The following is an 18,762-nucleotide window of genomic DNA, read 5'->3' on the forward strand; positions in this document are numbered from 1 at the left end:
TAGAAGGGAAGTATTTTTAAAATTAACATGTAATATCTTTTCATGCAGGTACTAAAGTACAGGGAATATTTAAACCCTTTAAGAGCAAAAATAGCTTAACGTCTCTTGATGCACATCACTCTAAAAATGTTTCTCTTCTCCAAAAGTCACTTTTCTGAATGCATTTTCCATTGTACACAAAACAAACAAATAATGTACCACCATGTCTTAAGCAGGGGACAGCACATTCTATTTTGCCAATAAAAGACAAGGTAATTTATCAGTAACTGAAAATTTACTAGTAGGACACTTAAATAGGAAGAACAAGCCTGCGGTTGTTAGGAATAAAACTGGATATATAGCTTACACTCAGAGCAATCAGAAAAACATGGATTTAGGTTGGTAAGTGCAGAAGTCTAAAACAAAGCCACTCAAACTAGATACCATTGCAGAAAAGAATCCTCAGAAACTCTATGCTTTATTTTTCACATCTGAAAAGTAATTACAGGACAAACAGCAGCTTTGTTGATATCTGAGAAGCTTTTGAATAAGAATAGACTGGTGGAAAGCTGTCCATAGACCTCACCAAATACTAAAACATATCCTATAATCTGGCACATTGTAATATTTATAGCATTGTTACGGTTTGCAAGTTGCTAATAACACAAGTTACAAGAATTTAAACTCTCCAGGGCTCTTGTTCTACAAGCCTCACATAATAAACAGCAGCTACAACAACTGCAATAAATGGGTGTTTAGATGAAGCTTGAGCTGAAGACCTGGACTGCAAAGCGGGGCTTCCCACACCCCACCCCACCCCACCCCTTTTTTTTTTTTTTTTTTTTTAACTTTTTCATTCAAGTTTTGTCTATACTGTAACAATTAAAAAACCAAAACCACATTCAATAAATCCCAAATTTTCAGGATACGAGCTCAGGGCTGCCAAGACAAGTTTTGCCCTACAAGCAAGAGAGAGAGAGGACAGTGGCAGGGCAGGATTATCCTGAGCACACAGGCAAGGCACTGATTTCAGAACACTGATCTGGACCAACAGGTCTCTCTCAGTCCAGCCCAGTGCCACAGCCACACCCCTCGTTCTGCTGCCTCTCCTCCTGCATCCCAACTGGACAAACCACTTCTGGTGCTTTACAGAATCTATCCATCCTTTTGGTGACAGTGAGAGAGGCTGAGGAGGAATCTTTTATTTTTAGTAGATTTCCAAAAGAACAGTCTAGGCTGAACGTACTGTCACAGATTACCCATGGTGACTCGGCTCCAATTACCTTTCTTGTTTCAACATCACCACCTCTTCCTCTGTTTGTCGAAGAAGAGTTTTAAGTGCTTCTAGCTCACTTTCTGATCGACCAGTTCTTCTTTTTAGATCTTCTTCTTTCCTTTCTTTGTCAGCCACTTCTTCCTGTAAGTGTTTGCATACTTGTTGACAAATTAGAAGAGATTCCTCCTTTTCCTTGAGCTCTTTTGTAAGTCTACAGATGAAATAAAAGACTATCAGCATCATACTTACTATATTCTTATTTACAGACAGAAACTAAATAGACAAATAATTTGTACCTGGAAAATAAAATATTAGACAAACCCCTGTGTTTTGTCTAATAAAAAATATTCTTTATGAAGTTAAATCTAGTGATTTTAACACAAAACCAGAAAAAAATGATCGTATAAAAAACACATTAAAATAATAAAATTTTTGCTCTCACTGATCTGAAATCTTTTATGAAATATAATTTCTGCATTCACCTTGACTCAGAAAGTCCATTTTCATATTTCATTTTCTTCAGTTCATTTTGACAGACATCAAGTTCCGCTGATTTTACCCTAAGAAAACAGTAAAAAAAAAAGAAAAAAGTATATTGTCTAAACAATTGACAGCCTTTACTCATGCAGTAATCTGAACAGCATTTATTGATGTATTTATTAGCTAACTTGCATTTTCTATTTCAGTTAAGAGACAGACAAACAAAAAGTTCTTTCAGTTCTAGCTAACATTTTTAAGTAACTGGAAGTTACAATTCCAATGTAATCTCAGCCTAACCTAGCATCACAAGTTTAATGTTGCAAACAAGAAAGTGAGATCTTGCAACACTGATGAAAGTATCAAGCAAGATGAGAATAAAAATGAACAAACAACAATTTAGTAGGTAAGAGGGCTGGAAACTTTGCAGGTTTCTTGTTATTATGTCATCATTTCATCAATTAATAACCATGGTTAAGCTTCATATTTACATTTAAACAGATATATGTTATTTTATTAAACTGTACCCATATTACATTGAAATTTTAATAGTACATTTGGAAACCCTTTACTGTTTATTTAACTGTTCATGAAATCTTTCTTCATACTCAGTACTTGTATATCATTAAAATACTTTGTTGCTAAGCATTCCAAATATTTGCAACTTCGTTATGATCGGTCAGACCGCCTGAATATAGGAACCAAAACCAGAAAGCACACATTGTAAAAGAAATTATCCTTCTTTAAATTTCAGGAAAACACACAAAAAGATTGATGACAGCTAGTCTCGAGATTGGCACTGCTAGTTCATTACTTTTGGGCTTAATATTTGAAATGGTAATTTTTATTTTCAGTAGTGAATTATAAAGTGCAGCTCTTTCTGAATGGTACTCTATGCTATATGCAAGTAACAAGCACTTTAAATATAGGGAAGTATCTGGAGCCTGGATCCCACAGCTTTCAGAGGTGACGAGACAGGTCCCACTGAGCCCCGCGGTGTCCAGATGGGACCCTGTGAGGTGCCCGGCCCTATTCTGGGTGCCCGATACAGCTCCCATGAAAGCCAATGGAGGGCAGCCCCTGGGCACGGGGAACCGGGCAACTCCCCTGCATGGCCCCTGCTTGGCCATTAGAAGAGTATCCCAGGAGAACAAGGTGCAATAGCCCAACAACATTTAAGAAAAGTGGCACCGCTGCAGGTGCCGCACCTTTTGAGTGGGCTGAAAACTGAGCAAGCTGAGTTTTTCAGTCTGCCTGAGTGCTCTCTTTTCACTCATGGTGCTTCAGTTAGCTCCAACAAGTTTTGATGACGTTCTATTTTTGCTTTATTAATTTACATTTTGCATACTTCTACTTGAAACCATGGGCACAACACAGTAAAATTACAAAATGCAACAGCATACTGCTGCATGGGGGAAAGTCACAGCAAATTTCCATTTTGGGGGTTGGGGGGCAAATAAAAAAAGAAAACATAGTCACTGATTAAATACTGAAGTTTCTGATTAGTTTTATCGCACCCTTCCCTCCATCCAAAACCTACAATGTAAATTACTACTTTCCACATACATTTTTAGTCCAAAAGTTACATGAATTTCACTAAATGTATCCTACACTTGTGTGTTAAATGAAGTGTTGAACTGATCTGACTTAACCCTCCTCTTTCCTGTATCATTAAACACAGTTGGAGGAAGAAAACTGCTTCCACAAAGAGACGTACTCAGTCAGGTTGTTAGAAATACAGACTGTGTAACATGAAGATAAAATATTTTCTGTCGGTCATAACCTTCTCAAATCATTATGACAAGCAAAGCTTTCTGCAAAAAAGTGGTCTGGTTACAGCTTTATGCGCAGTGGCAAAACAATCAAGCAAACAGAAAACTTACATCAACAGCTTTTTGTAGTGGTCCATCTCGGCTGTCACTTTCTGCAGCTTCAGTCCAATAGTCTCTACTTGATTTGTTAAATCTGAAAGCAAAAAACATGGGTTTCATGTCTGTATTTGTACTAAAATAATTCACTTTTATACAGAGTGTGTATTATTTGCATCTCAGACATGCAGATCCTCACTGCCACCTCAAACAGGCAAAAGTACATCACAGCACTGGCTCTGAAAGCACAGAATGGCCATCTGTGAAAAGTACAGGTTTATGACTTGTAACATTCGAACCAATTTCTCACTGCTTACAAGCCATATAATCCAGTTCCTTAGATTTTCTTAAGAATAACAAATTACTTCTATTGAAAAGGTTGGAATGCTGTTGCACCACTGTACACTTCACTTTGGAACAGTCTTCCCATTTCTATTCATACACTAGCAGAGACTGGCTTTATAGCACAAAGCTGGGTTTTGTTTCTCTGGGTTTTTTTATCCTACCAGGAAACATCAGATTCAACTAAATGTAAATATGAACTGCATGAATGTAAATCATGTGGTTTGTACATAAAGTTGAGAGCAGAAGCATGCAGGAGGGCTGACCTGAAAATAACTTGCTAATGCTACTTGATATGACATTGAGCTGACTTAATGTACTATTTATTTTGTCTTAGACTCTCTTAGCTACATGTTATTTTTCAGAACATATCACCTATCAGTTTCAATCAGCCACTGCCTTTTTGCCAGTATACTGCCAGTATACCCCAGTTCTTTTAATCTGTACAATTAATTATCTTTTTATTTTTCCTCCACTTAAAAAATCTTCTGAAGAAAACAACAAGCAAAGATACAAGAACTGTTAAATATCACTCCTTCTGCACAGTGTCATGTAAATGAAAAAGTGATATTTAATCCCAGCACATGCTTCTGATTTGCTAGCTTACAAACCTCTGAGTAAGCCAGGTCTCCCCAAACATGGTGTAGCAGGACAGCCAGCCATCAGTTTGCACTTGTGGCACAGCACCCAAGCATTTTGTTGCACACAGGTTAGAAGCAAGTGCTGTGCAAAAATACAGGCTGGTAGGAACAGAACAAACATTCTCACCACTTGCAACTAAATCTCTTTGCTTACCGGTGCAAATCAATTTTAAAAGCTTACTTAAAATCCCTTAGTGACATGTATTAGACCATCTCAAAGAACACAGTAACAATTCAAACTTCGCCACCTTCTTAAACAGTTAAGTATCAGAGAAATCTCATCTAGTTTTGTGTGGTATAATAGTATTTTTTCTTTTTAAATCCTAAGCATAGTCATAACTTCAAGAGTTGAAGTCCTATAAACTGACGTAGTGGCACATATCTTAATCTGATTCTCATCTTAATGAACGTATCTAAATATGCTCATCAACAAGGACAATTGGCTTTCAAGAAAACCTAAGAATTAACTGAAATCAAAGTTGCCTCTACAGAAAAGGCAGCATCATAAACCACATGGGGAAAACCAAAATGTATGATAGAACATCACAACAAATCTAGAAGTGGAAGAAAAAACAACATTTTCCCTCAAAACATAACAGCAAGCTAAATGAGCTGACTTCCTCTCCAAAGGTGAACCTCTACAGAGTCCAACCTCTCCATCTTCAAAGGTCTCTGATACATCCTCCAAGAAGCCAAAGCTAACTGATTCCTGTTCTTAAATTTATCATTTCTGACATAAGAACGCAGTGAATTTTTGTAACTTGTCCTGTGTGCCTATTTCAGTCATTTCCAGCAACTCTTATGATGATGGATAATCCCAGAGTGGGATTTCCTGCCGGCGATCCCCCACGTCACACCTTATTTTACTAAATCCTACTACATGAAAGATTCCCATACTTTCAGTAAGGGGAAAAGGAAAGTTGTTCATTATCTCAGACTACAACAACAACAACAAAAATCAGGGAGAGAATTATATAAAGTACATCCTATCTGTCAGATACATTCTCAAACTATCAGCGTTTATAAAGAGCTTTTTTAAGAAAAAGTTTCTTTGGGCTTGACTAAACCCTTGCAAAAGAGAGAAGAAGTTAATTATAGAAGCACCTTCTACACCACCTGCCACTGACGGCAAACAAAATATATTTTTGCATAATACACCATTGCCATTGTGTTTATACATTTCAGACACAAAAATACTAATGCAGTCCTGCATTCATTTTCACAGCCATAAACAGACATTGCCACAGCCCTAATCTTTTAACATTTCTACTCTGATTCATATCAGCCAGAGTCTACATAATTAAATGAGCAAATAGAAGAGTGTAAGTAGATATTCAAGAAAAAGAGCCTTTTAGTAAATGAGAACAGATGCACACAGAGCACTGCTCATTACAAGCCCTGATCAACAGAAGCAAACAGACCTGGACATTACAGATCCTCTGGAGTTAATCTGTTCATGTTTTTAAGCATGCAGGGGATGCTGATAGCACTGCCTCAGACGGATGTCATCCAAGTTTATTTTTTGGCTCCTTGAAACAGTTCAACCTACTCCATGGAACATAAGACATCACAGAAAATGCAATTTTTGAACAGGTTGAAAAGAACAGTATTGCTGGGAAAAAATAAAAAGCATGTTTAATCACCATGTATCGTTTATATCAGTATGACACTGAAAAATTGTGTGGGTATACATATATATAGACACACACACACACACAAAATTATACATATAGAACGAAATCAACAGTGTTCCATGAGAACCAACAATTAGAGGGAAAGCCTAAAATTATTTACTTCCACTCATTATTTATGTTATTTTTCCAGTGCTTTTGCAGGGTATTAACTCCTAAGATGTTAACATTGTCAAATTATAGTGAAATATAGCAAATGGCAATTCACGTGGCATTTTTCCTGTCCTGGATTTGGAAATCCAGGAGTCCATAATGATATGCTGTCCTTAAAAAAAAACAAAACCCAAAACAGTATCCTTGAGATTATGCAAGTAATTTGTCTCATCTGGAAATGCAGGTGAAAACTCCGAGAGAAAAACCCAGCCCAAAATGCATTCCAATGAGAAAAGCAGCCCCTTCCAGCAGAACCAGGGCTGTGAAGGGAAGCACAGCAAACCCTCTCCAGCCTGGAAAGGCTCTGCTTCATCATTTGCGTTCTGTACTGTATTTTCCATTCAGGGATGATGCTATCTGCACATAACTGACAACATTCTGGGCAATTTGGAAATTGCATATATTAAAAGAGGAAGGACATCATAAGTATAGATAATAATTCACTCATATTTACTGTTTCCTACCACTAACAATTAACTATCTATATTCAGTTAGTAAAGGATACTTACCATTTACACCAGACTTTCAGAAACTTAAAGAATCAAAAGAAGCAATTTGATACAGTTCTATCTGAGAGCATCATATGTTGGCATTTTGACAAAAAGCCTCAGAAATCCATAGGGACTGACTCTCGCCATCATACAGGAAGAAGACACTTCTAGCTTTGTGGTGAAGGATGTTTTTCCCATGACAATATTGAAAAGAAAGGGAAAGTGAAAAGGTCTGGCAACAGTGAAATTAAGCCTCACACATAAATCAACCTACAGTCTGGCAAAAGTTAAGTTAAACTCCCTTTGTGCTCCATCCCAAGTGGCATTTATTACCTCCACAGACCAGCCCCTGCCCCATTTCCCCAGAGGCCAAGAGTAGGTTCTGTACAGGGTCAGGAGAACAGCAAGGATCTGTGTGGTTCCACTTGTACGGCCATGCAGTCGGCTGGGGGAGAGCCAAGACCTCTCAGGAAGACCGTACCGACACTGTCAAGAACACCGGTCCCAGCAGCAGGCAAAGAATACATTCCCACCACAAACACAGCACAGCAACAGCTGAGCTAGGACAGGCTTGAGGTAAAGAAAGAATAGTCAGCTCTAAAGAGGCATTGCCCCAGGCATCACCTCCCCGACCCCTCTGCTCAGCAGCAGTAATCCTATTTAACTTTGCCGCACACTATTCAGCTAAACCTTGGTTTAGCTTTTTGCATCTGCTCTCGCCATCCCGCCTCATCCCATTACGACTGTATGTTTTCTTGTACAATGAGTTAAGCAATCAGCATCTTTACAGGCATTAGAAAGAAAACTAAAAGAAAAAAAGAAAGAATAAATCAAATTGTTTCAGATTCTACAGTTTTTCAGTATTCCTCATAGTGCCACTTCTAAGCTGGGTATGACCAACAACTAGCATTCAGCAGTAAAAAAGGACTGAAGACTGCTGACCTTGACTCCTAGAGGAAAAAGAGGCGGAGACTGGTACCTTCTCTTCCTGTACTCAAATTAGGGAATATTCCCAGCTTTTCACGGCTGCACTCCTGTTCTGATGTACTGGATCCTGACTACACCTGGGATAATACTTACTACACAACCGTTAGCCTGCATTTACCCCTATTTGTCTCTGCCATTCCTGTGATACCAAGACCTCAGGTGCTTTGGCTTGACTGTGCTCCTCAAATTGACAGAAGGTGGTCTGAAGCTCTTCCACGGAGCTACTGTCAACAGAGCCCAAAGTCTGATGGTAGTGCATGGCTGCGATAAATGGTGAGGGTAGCTTAACTGCTCATTAAAACCACTGGAAATCAGTGGTTTATAATGCTTCAGTACCCTCTCACTGTTTCAATTTTGTGCCTGGAAAGCCAGCCACATTTTCCCTCAGTTCCCTGGGAAAGAGCCACTGAGTATCCATGCTTGCTGTTGAACAGAACCCATAGAGATAAATCACTGACAAGTTACGACTATTTAAAAAACGTGACAGTGTTCTTGCCAAAACTTCCTCTCAGCTGTTTTAAAGGTTTCTCTGACAAACCCCCATTGTAATCAAAGCCATGCAGTCACTATGTTATCTAAGTCCCGTTATCTGCAACAAAAAACTGCACAATGACACCGGACCAAGCTGCGACGTTTGCTGCTCGGAGTTGGCATCTTCACCTTCTCTCAAACGGGAAGTTGTGGCCAAGTACACAGAGGACAAATTAGACCACCTGCAGTTACTTTTGCTTACTTTAGTTTCTTCAACTGGGCATTCTTCAGGAATGTATTGTTCTATACACTTTTCCAAAGCTGAACAATTCAACTTTAATTTCCTGTCATTCATCCTGACATTGCCTTACGAAGTAAACTGCTCTGAATGCCTACAGAAAAAGGAGAAACTTTGGCTTCGCACACCAAGCAGATGTTAGAAGGAGCACGTGGGAACAATCTAACATTGACAACAGCTAGTTCTACTGCAATGAGACTGCTTTGCTAAAACAGATTAAGACCAAATTACTGTAGATCAATACCACAAAAAGCAGAGCCCTTTGCCTTTCTTTGCATGGGATGGCTGCTGCAGAGAAGTTTTTCACAAACTTATCTTTTTTTACTTTTTTTTTTTTTAATGCTATTATAGGAGATCTTTAGCAACTATTAACAACTGTAGTCTTTTTTCCTCTTTCTAGAGGTAGGAGAATGGACACAAGTTCTGGAATGAAGGAAAAAGAAAGGGATAATGCTTATTTTGGTTCTAGTACTTTGGGTGGTCTCTTTCAGGTCTGTTTCTTCTTTTACTCAATTTGTTTTGAGAAATTTTCGTAATGACTGAGCATTGGACAGGAGTTTTTCATGAGGGAGTAAATGGATTCAATTACATGGCTGGTTTCTGCAAGCCTTCTCTAGAGAGAGTTCCCACCAAAGTCAACGGGAGCTGCTTAGCAGAAAGTCTGAGGGATCACACTCACGCCCACAGAGACTAAATCATATAGATTTCAGTGAAGTTCAAAAAACATAGTAAAAATGAGGAAATTAATAAGGAGAATGATAACACAAACAGAAACTTATGCTGAAAACTTGCTGAATACAGCAAAATAGTCACATGCTTATGTAAAAATGTTCTCCCGTAATAAAAGTAAAGCTTATCGCAAAATATGCAAAACCAACAAAAAGCATTTACGCTTTGTAATACCAATATTCATTTTAAGTCTTTAAGTACCACCACATTCTAAAGAATCTTCAGTCCAAATCCATCTCGGTATCATTCATGTTTAATTTCACTTATCTTTGTGATTCATAATGAATCTTACCATAAACGGCCAACAGTAACCTTTCAGGCAGCACGTGCGACCAGCCCTGCCTTCAGGGACAAAAGGCAGGTAAGGGCAGAGACTGCGTTCCTTTGCACCTCTGTGTTTTAGCAGTATCATATTCTCCATAAAGTGAGACTCTGTTGTGATAAGGACAGAGACTGAGGGGGCACAGCACAGAACATGCACAAAGAAAAGATGTGAAGAACCAAAGAAAAAGAACCACAATTGTTGACTGTTTCCTATTATTTGAGTGAATTCCCATAGATACAGCCTGTAGTGTCTGCAAAACACCGAGCACAGAGTCTGCCCAGAAATGGGTTTCAGGAATTTAGCCACCCAGCTTGCATCCTCTTCAGCTGCCCGGCCAACAGCACCATGCTGAATGAAGGCTCCAGTTCCTGCTTTGTAAATAGCAACAACTGGTAAAGTTTCCAGTAGAAAGAAAGAAAAAAAAAAAGCACTGTGAACTGTATTCACATTGGGTAAGCAGCCACTCTGAAAGCCATCAACTTTGCAGCTAATTCATAACAGAATCACACTGATACCAGTTCAGAAGCACATGCAAATGAACCGTAATTTTCTACTTTTCCTGCAAAACCTACAAAACAATCCCAAGATACCTTCTGAAAAGTTTGGTTTCATCCAAATAAAAGCTCAGTGCTTTATACACATGTAGGAAAAGGAAGACTATTTACCAGTAATTAGACTTTCTGGAGAGGTTAATACGCATAGCTCACATAGATAGTGCTGTTGAAGACACGCAGACCCTAGTCATTACTCAAGACCCTTTTGCCTTAGCAGCACCAGCTCAGCTGCTGGTAGACAGAAACTCAACAGCACAGTTCTGTTTAGATCAATGCCAGTCACGGTATGAATCTGTTCTGTATCACTAAGTCTCTGTCTTAAATGACTGTGCCTATTTTCCCTTCATTTAAACCTGGTTTGGGGAACAACTGGTAGATAGTTGAGTTTAAACAAGACGAGCTCTGACTCATCATACTGGTCGCTGATAAGGAAAGAGCCGCTGGGGCAGTCCCGGTCATGCTCTCACCGAGAGGCAGAAAGGCTGCGTAGGCTGCATCTACTGCCTTCCAGTCCTGCTCACTAGAAATAGTCTAATCTCAGTGCATGTGTGCCAGCACCACACAATTACTTGCAGAAGAATCATGGATTAAAATATTTTTTTATTTTATCAAGCTTTATAAAATTCCCATGATGATTCAGCAAGGTACAGATGTGCCAGGCAGATGGCTGCAAGGGACCTCTGCAGCCTGCACAGTTCACCCTCCTGCCCAGAACCTGGTCCGGTTTTGCCAGCAGTACTGCTACCTGTGGTTTTATTCAGCTGAGCTTTGCAGACCCCCAAGGCTGGGGACTCCCCCAGGCAGCCTCTTCCCCACTAGACTGTGGATCCACCACCTTCCTCTCTCCCCTCCAGGCACTCCCAGACTGCTGTTGGGTTGCCTCTTGCCCAGCCAGGAAAATGTTCTCATTTTGGGAACAATGTTTTTTAAAGACTTGGTCTATACATATATGAAGCCTGTGGGACACTCCTTGTGTTATCTCAGATCAAGATAATATTTGTCACACTGGCAGACTGAAGGAAACCTCCCTGAGGGTGGGGGCGGGGAGAAGCATCCTTTCAGGAAAGGGCGAGCAGCAGTCAGGCTCTTTTGGGCACAGAAGGGACTGGCTGGAACGGAAACTCAAAACACAAGAGCCACAATATTGCCATAGAAGAACTGAGGGAGAGGGGGAGCAGGGCAAATGCAGCCCAGTAACATTACAGGGATGGGCAGAAAGAAACAGAGAATCCAGGGGGTCGAGAAAACACTGGCAGCTCAAACCCAGAAGATGGTCAGGAGACTGAAATGGAGACAGCATACAGATCCCTGGCCAAGGCAGAGTGGAACCTGGCTCCTGTTGCTAAATTTCTCCAGTATTCTAAGAAACAGGAGGTTGTAGGCATTCTTCAAAACCTACTAAATAACCACTCCTCATAACAGCAACCTATGAGGCCCTGAATATTGGCTGATAACCTGTGTCAAAAGGGGTAAAAGTATTTAATTTTTCTTAGAACATTAATGCCAGACCAAATTCGGATGTACACTTAACACGGATATTTTTAAGTACATTTATTTTAAAATCATAGTAGAGAAGCTGTGGGAAATATGGAATAAATATGTGAAAAATTACTGTGTCACAGTAGGAATAATTTGCCTCACTGTGTGTTTCTAAGGAGACTGTAGAAGTGAACTAAACACTCAAAGTCCTTGCACACACAGAATGCAACTATTTATTTTTATTTATAATATTTCATGTACCATGTTCTCTACGATAAAATTTTTTTTGTATACCCAAGAAAGCACTTTTATTTGTGAGGCACAAGCACAAGTCTGTCTGGAAGGAGCCCAGGGATGGACTCCAGCTGTATAGATGTATATCCTTTCTGGAGACCTGAGCAGTGCCACCAGGAAGTCTCTAAATCACTGAAAGCTGCCAGGAACTGGGAGGATGTGCCAGAAAAAGGAGTGCTTGTTTCTTATCTCCCCCAGCATATGTTGCTGACCACTGCCAGGACTGGGCTTTCTGGACTTCTGGTCTGAACTAGTATGTTAGTTCTTTCATGTTTGTATATCAAACAAGCATTGAAAAAGTATGAGGAGGGATCAGATTCTAAACAGTTTTGAGTGGTACAAATCTAGAACGCCCTCAATACCCTCAAAAGAAGAAGCCAGCAACTGCATGCACCATGCAAATATGACAGCAATCTTTTCCAAGACCTTAAGAAGTGCTTAATTAGAGAACCAATGCTATCTCAGCAAACCCTGCTCCCCTCTTCTTCTCCCGGCTCCCTGAGGGCACAAGTGACATGCTGCAGGCACTTCTGCAGTTAGGGGGATTGCTTACATGGTATTTGCTCAGCCACAGCCAGGGTTCATACTCCAGCATCAAAGGATTTGGCCCTTAAGCCTGAATTTTCTGCATATGTTCCTGCCCTTTTGAACCCAAACTAATTTGAATATGTCAGAACTGTTCCTACATACCTGCTTCTCCTACGTATTAAAATCAATTTGAACTACTGTCACTTACCTATTGGCTGGGAAAACTGAAGGTGAGAAAATGGAGCTTCTGACCTTAATTTTCTCTGGAGACAGATTTATTTTTTTTTTCCCCTTACTGTTTAGGCCAAGCACATGAAACAAAATATAATAAATATATTTCCTTTAACATGGATTCCTGATTTTTCTCAAGCAGCAAAATGGGGTCCTTTGTAACTAAATTATATTCAAACACAGCCTTATCCCAACACCTAGCTGAAGAGAACTAGGACACTATTCTTTCCATCATATCCATCTGTTTCCTCTCTCACTTTAAGAGACTGCTGAAAAGCGTTAATGAGCCATTGCTTCATCTAACCCATTTGTCACATTCTGTTCAAACACCAACACTGCATTCCCCAGCTCTCACCCTTCAAATTCTTAGTACCGCAGCTGGAATTAATTAAAAAAAATTCTCAACAGTACTTGTAGTATAAATAGTGGATATTTGAACTGCAGCCTACCTAAAACTACAGGAAACTATTCTCTCTTTGGATTTTCAAAGCTCTTCAAAGCAGTCTTTAAAATGTCATTAAAGACACTTCATTTAGATGAAAATACTGCTCCTTCTTTCCATGAAGAGTTGCTAACATTCCCCACTTAAACTACCCAGCTACTCCTACAGCTGCCTACATTTTTCAATCACCTCTCATTAGCCTCATTATGTCAGCAGACCACTGCTAAGTTTATATTTAGTAACTTAAGTAGCCTATGAAGCAGTAGCATCAAACGATTTAAAGACAGATTTCATGTGCATAGCTGGCAATTTAATCCCATACAGAGCTAAACCTGTAACTGTAAATGGGCTGAAGAAAAACCACAATAACTTTGTGACAACAAATTATTCTGTATCTGTGATTAAGTGGAGGAAAGGGTTTGGCTGGTAATAAAAAAAAAATAAATTGAAAGCACAGATATCAGCTCCTCTCTTCTAGAAGCATGTGCTATTGCAGCTCTTCTGCTGCTCCCAACCCTAAGAATACAAAGACCCTATCGCAAGGCATTATTGATTTTTCTTTTTTTGAGTCTACTTGATTAGACAATTATTCACCAGACCTTACCCTGCATTGAGCATTTTTCAAGACCTGTCATCTCTAGCTAACTGGATGACACATTGTGAGTCTGAGAAGTGGTACGAAACCAGCACTCAAATTCACCTCTTTGGCAAAATCTAACTCACAAAGACAATCTTTGGAAAGACATGAAAAGCACAGGAACGAAGAAAAAACAGTAGAAACGAATGCTTAGTTTCAGCTTTGGCAAATGACTGCTATCATATGAAATACTCAACAATTTACAATTCTATGATAAACACACAAAACATGAATCTTCAAAATATCGGCTGCAGAAACGAAAATTATTTCAGAACATGTAAATCACAAATCCTGGTAGCTGGGTTTTTTTTCTTTTTCTGAAGCATTGAACTATTTCAGCACTGGAGAGGGAAATCAGCTGCAAAATACTTTGTGGGTAAAAAAGCAGCAAACAAAACCAAAACACTAATACACCCGCCCACCCCCCAAGCCATGGACACTCTAAATCTGTCTGATTTCCTACACATTGACTTTATACGATAGAAATCCACTAACTGGAATTGATTTTCACTAAGATCAAGTGAGGCAATTGTTAGTTTGCACTATTTTATTTTAATACAGTGGCAAACTCATGTAATATTAGATGCCTGTTTCGTGAAGAAAATCATGTTTTATATTTCAAAGAAAGCATTTTTATCATTGGTGCATTAGCCAGCTTTATTACCCCAATCCAGCAGTGAGTTCCATAGAGACATACCTCTTCAAATGCATACGGATTTGTGTTTTACTGATCTACTCAGGAAGGGTAGACTAAAAATGCCTGAGCTAGCGTCCTTTCTGCCTTGAAATCTCCTTCTGGACATCCACACTGCTACTTAATAACTGATTTATTATGAAATAACCGCTACTTTTAAAATTTATTTTTATGAATTAGAAAAAATGCCTCACATAAAACATCAGCCTGCTTAGCTGATACTTTAGCTGCTCATTAAGATTTTGCAGAATCCTAATATTCTGTATGAATTCCATATATGAAGTTTTACTTGTGTTTTCTGCATAAAATGTCTCTTACTTCAAGTTTTATTATACACAGTTTAAAAAAGAAGCCTGATGTGCAAAATAAGGAAATTGTGAGTCACACAGCACAGCGTGATAAGCAGCCATCACAGTGACCCTTCTGCTCAAGTATTACACCACTGGGATGCCTGAGATCCAGTCACACTAACCACCGAGATAACTTTCAGTGAACCAGTTACATACGGCCTTTTCTTTTGTTTTCTTTTTCAAATCCCTCTTCTCTGGAAATGTATTTTAAACGGGTGAGTGAGCAGAGAAGGAATGTGGCAGTGCACTTCACAGACTTCTTGAGGGACGGAGCAGCTCTGTGGAGCACTGTGCATTTTCAAATCTCTTTATAAACATAAACAAGCAGCTTCCTTTGAAGTGGACAGGAAAAAAAACAAACCACAAAACAAAACAAAACCATAGATGTTAGTTCTTGGCTAGGTCTCCTATCAATGCTAGCAGTGGAAAACAATTAATAAAGATATACGCATGGATAAAACTTTTTCAGAATATTCTAACAGTTAGGCTTCTTTCATGCCTTCACTTTCAGCTGTGTCACATCAAAGTGAAAAATAATAATTTAGTTCAATAAATCCCAAGCTTTTTTCTCATCAAAACCAGAACTCTATAGTTGCTCAAATTAATACTGAATTACAAAACCAGCATAACTGGTGAGAGCTGAATCACAAGCGTCCTCCCCAAATTACCTCAGAGAAGGATTCTGGATGACAGCAGTAATTTTGGAAAGTTAACAGTGTTTATATTCATCTATATTGCAATTCCCTACAGAGATCAACAAGCTGACTAGGTTATAAGCAAGTCTTGTTAATATTGTTCAGAAGAAAAGTAGCAAGTGCTCACTCCTGGAGGCACCCTGAGGCAGGATGGAAGAAATAAAGGCAAAAGGAGGCATGTCCACAAATTCCAGTACGTGGCACCGGTCAGTCTCAAACATCCAGCCATCAGAGGGGTATTTGATCCTATTGCTACAGAACTACAACATACAGCTTCTTAAACCACGAATGTGGCACAGAAAAAAAAAAAGTAGAAGCATAATCAAGCAGTGGTGCTGATACAGATGTAAATCCACAGAATTTATGGGGACAGAGTAAAATTTTCATCAGAAGCAGGTAAAGGGGAGACTTTCATCAACCTTTCTTTTGGTATTGGTAAATAACGTTAGCTCCTTGCGACAGCACAGGTTTGGAAGTGAGCTGTGGTTTGTGTGAGACTAAGGTGCCAGGATAGCAGGAGGAGAGGACACTTTGCAGTCCCACTGCTGTTGACACCTTTGAGCTGCTCCAGTGAAATGCCAGGCACCATCATGCTTCTCACTGAAGAACAACAGCGTGCAGGCTAGGATGCAGGGCAAGATACACACAGTGCAACACTCAAACTGCACTAGTGACTGTGTTTAAGTGCTGCAATCAAACATACAAAAATATCAGCTGCTTCTTCATGTTTTATTAACTATGCATTACAAAATACTCGTTCAGGATATAATTGCATCCTGTTATTTCCTCCCCCTGCCCAGGACTCCTGTGTCTGTCACCACATGGGATGAAAGCACTCCAGCTATTTGGGACTGGCATTTCACTGCTCAGCGTGTGCTCCTCAGCTCATTTACAGAGCAGCCAGCGAGCCAAGTTCCCAGATAGCCTCGTCACACGTCCCAGCCTATGTGCTCCTGCCCTGGCCTCTGCCCCATCCAGGCTGTTCCCTGACCCAGCGGCCAGGGCACTCGGCAGGTGCAGCACGGGCTGCGCAGCAAGTGGCAGCCCCCTTGTCTTCTGTCCTCCTGCCCAGCGCCCCAGAACAAGCGAGGCTTGGGAAAGTGCTGCCAGGCCTTTGTATTCTGGAGATTCATCAATCAAAATCACAGAGAGCTTAGTCACCACACCAACAAATATCTAGTCAATGTTTTCAAAGGCTTATTAGTCAGTTTAACTTGGTCCTTTATGTCAAGAACACTGTCAAACCTGTCTCAGAGCTCTTTTTCAGAGAGCAGAGGGTTCATGGGGTTTTCAACAAAATTTTTGCAGTGTAAGATTTATACAAAATTCAATGACTTTTCCAGCCATCCCACCCTTGTGAAAGCTATTATCACTTTTACTGGAATTAATATTGAAAAATAATTGATTAGTTAAGTTTGGCAGTATTCTAAGTCACTGAAACCAGCAGTCATCTTACAGGAAGTGTTGAGCAATCTTGATTTCTTATACAGCAATACTTTAAAAAATCCTTGACAATCCACAGACCAGAATAGGGTCTCTAGACCAGGCATTTCTTTGTAAACTCAGATTTTGCCGGCACAAAAGGTAGAGATGGTTTACGTGAGCTAGCTCATGATGTGGTACTCATAGATACACTATAGTTATTGTCCTAAATTATGCATATCAATTAAAGGCAAGAAATTAGAACCTAAATATACCTGTTTGATGTGATGGTCTGATGCAACATGCCAACCTAGGGAAGTAAATTCAGATTTTGAGAAGATGAACCAGAAAGCCATGCAAGCATCACAAAAAAGTTATAACAGACTGAGTATCTTCCAAAAAAACCCAAAACCAAACTACAGACTGCAAGCATCTTTCTCTGGTTTTCTAACATAAGAACAAGGCAATTCTCCATGGAGTTGAAGGTGGGCAAAAGTGAAAAGAAGTTATTTTTACAGTGCATGTGAACAAACCACGAACTCACTGATTACAGGAACCTCTGAAGCAAACAGCTTTACAAAACTGAAACAGGAACCCTAACCAAGGGTAGTTTTCGTATCAGCATAAATGTAACAATACAAATATCTTATGATACTAAACCACGTACTTCAAAGATTAAAAGGTTGTCTTATTAGGCTCAAGGCCGCCTTAGATCAAGATGAGACATGTTAAGGAAGATAGATTATCCTATAATTGCTCTGCTCCTTCCTTTGAGCCACACCAGACAGGATACTGAATTAAATGGACTTCAGACTTTCTACAACAGCAAGTGCCAACATTCCAGCTCCCACCAATGCCTGTGAACTACTGAATTCACAGACTGCTTCACTTGCCCACACACCACCACCTCACCGGAAAAAATTAACTCAGTAATGCACAAAATCATCTGAGTTATATTGAACGTGGCATCTTATAAAATCTACAGTTCTGGAAACTGTACAAAGGACTGTTCCTAAGGAACTACAACAGCCTGCACACCACCACTGACAACTTAACTGGTATCATCCATGATGTTTTAATCTCATACAAAAAAAATTTAAACACTTTTCAACACAAATAAAATGTCAAAGTATACTTGAGAAGGAGCTATTTTTGCATTGAGATTTTATTTTGACTAATTTTTCCACCAAAAAAAAAAAGCACGTCAAATTTAATTATATTTTCCTCAAGGCAGGCAGGTGGTAGACCCATTTTGAAAATTGCCGTATCTCAGGTTTCCAGAGAAAGGAAAATAATAAGTGATCTAACTGTTTATGACTTATCACTACTTTTGTCTAACTATACAAAGATAGAAGATAAAATATTCCTAAAAAGAAAATGGAAATAAGTTTTCTGGTTATATTGAACACCAAAGAAAGCCAAGTATTAGGGCAAAAGAGATTTTAGGTACACTGCTTAAAAAAATACAACAGTGTGACCAAAACAGTAAGCACACAAGGAGCATGTAACAAAACACTGGTGCATAGATTTTGAACAGAGTATCTGTGACAATCAAAGTGACATGTAAATCATTGCAATTATCAGCACTTGGAGTAGAATACCCAAATTGCTGTACAAATGAACTTACAGACAGTTTCGGTGCATGGCACAAGACCACACTAAAGACCAAACAAACTTTCTTTCTACTCTATGAGCAGAGAAAGAAAAG

General features: G+C 39.4%; 1 protein-coding gene across 4 annotated transcripts in view; it reads right to left on the reverse strand.

Annotated features, from left to right (window-relative positions):
* Nucleotides 1–18,762, reverse strand: part of LEKR1 (leucine, glutamate and lysine rich 1) — a 58,792-nt gene that overhangs the window by 10,534 nt on the left and 29,496 nt on the right. For all 4 annotated transcript variants that reach the window (XM_037407443.1, XM_037407442.1, XM_037407447.1 and 1 more), the window contains exons 6-8: nt 3,616–3,697; nt 1,738–1,815; nt 1,263–1,466 (exon numbers count right to left, since the gene is read on the reverse strand). In XM_037407443.1, coding sequence (XP_037263340.1) covers nt 1,263–1,466; nt 1,738–1,815; nt 3,616–3,697 — 364 coding nt within the window. The remainder of the gene's footprint in view (nt 1–1,262; nt 1,467–1,737; nt 1,816–3,615; nt 3,698–18,762) is intronic.

The sequence above is a fragment of the Falco rusticolus genome, chromosome 13 (genome assembly GCF_015220075.1).
Source record: "Falco rusticolus isolate bFalRus1 chromosome 13, bFalRus1.pri, whole genome shotgun sequence".
NCBI lineage: Eukaryota > Metazoa > Chordata > Aves > Falconiformes > Falconidae > Falco > Falco rusticolus.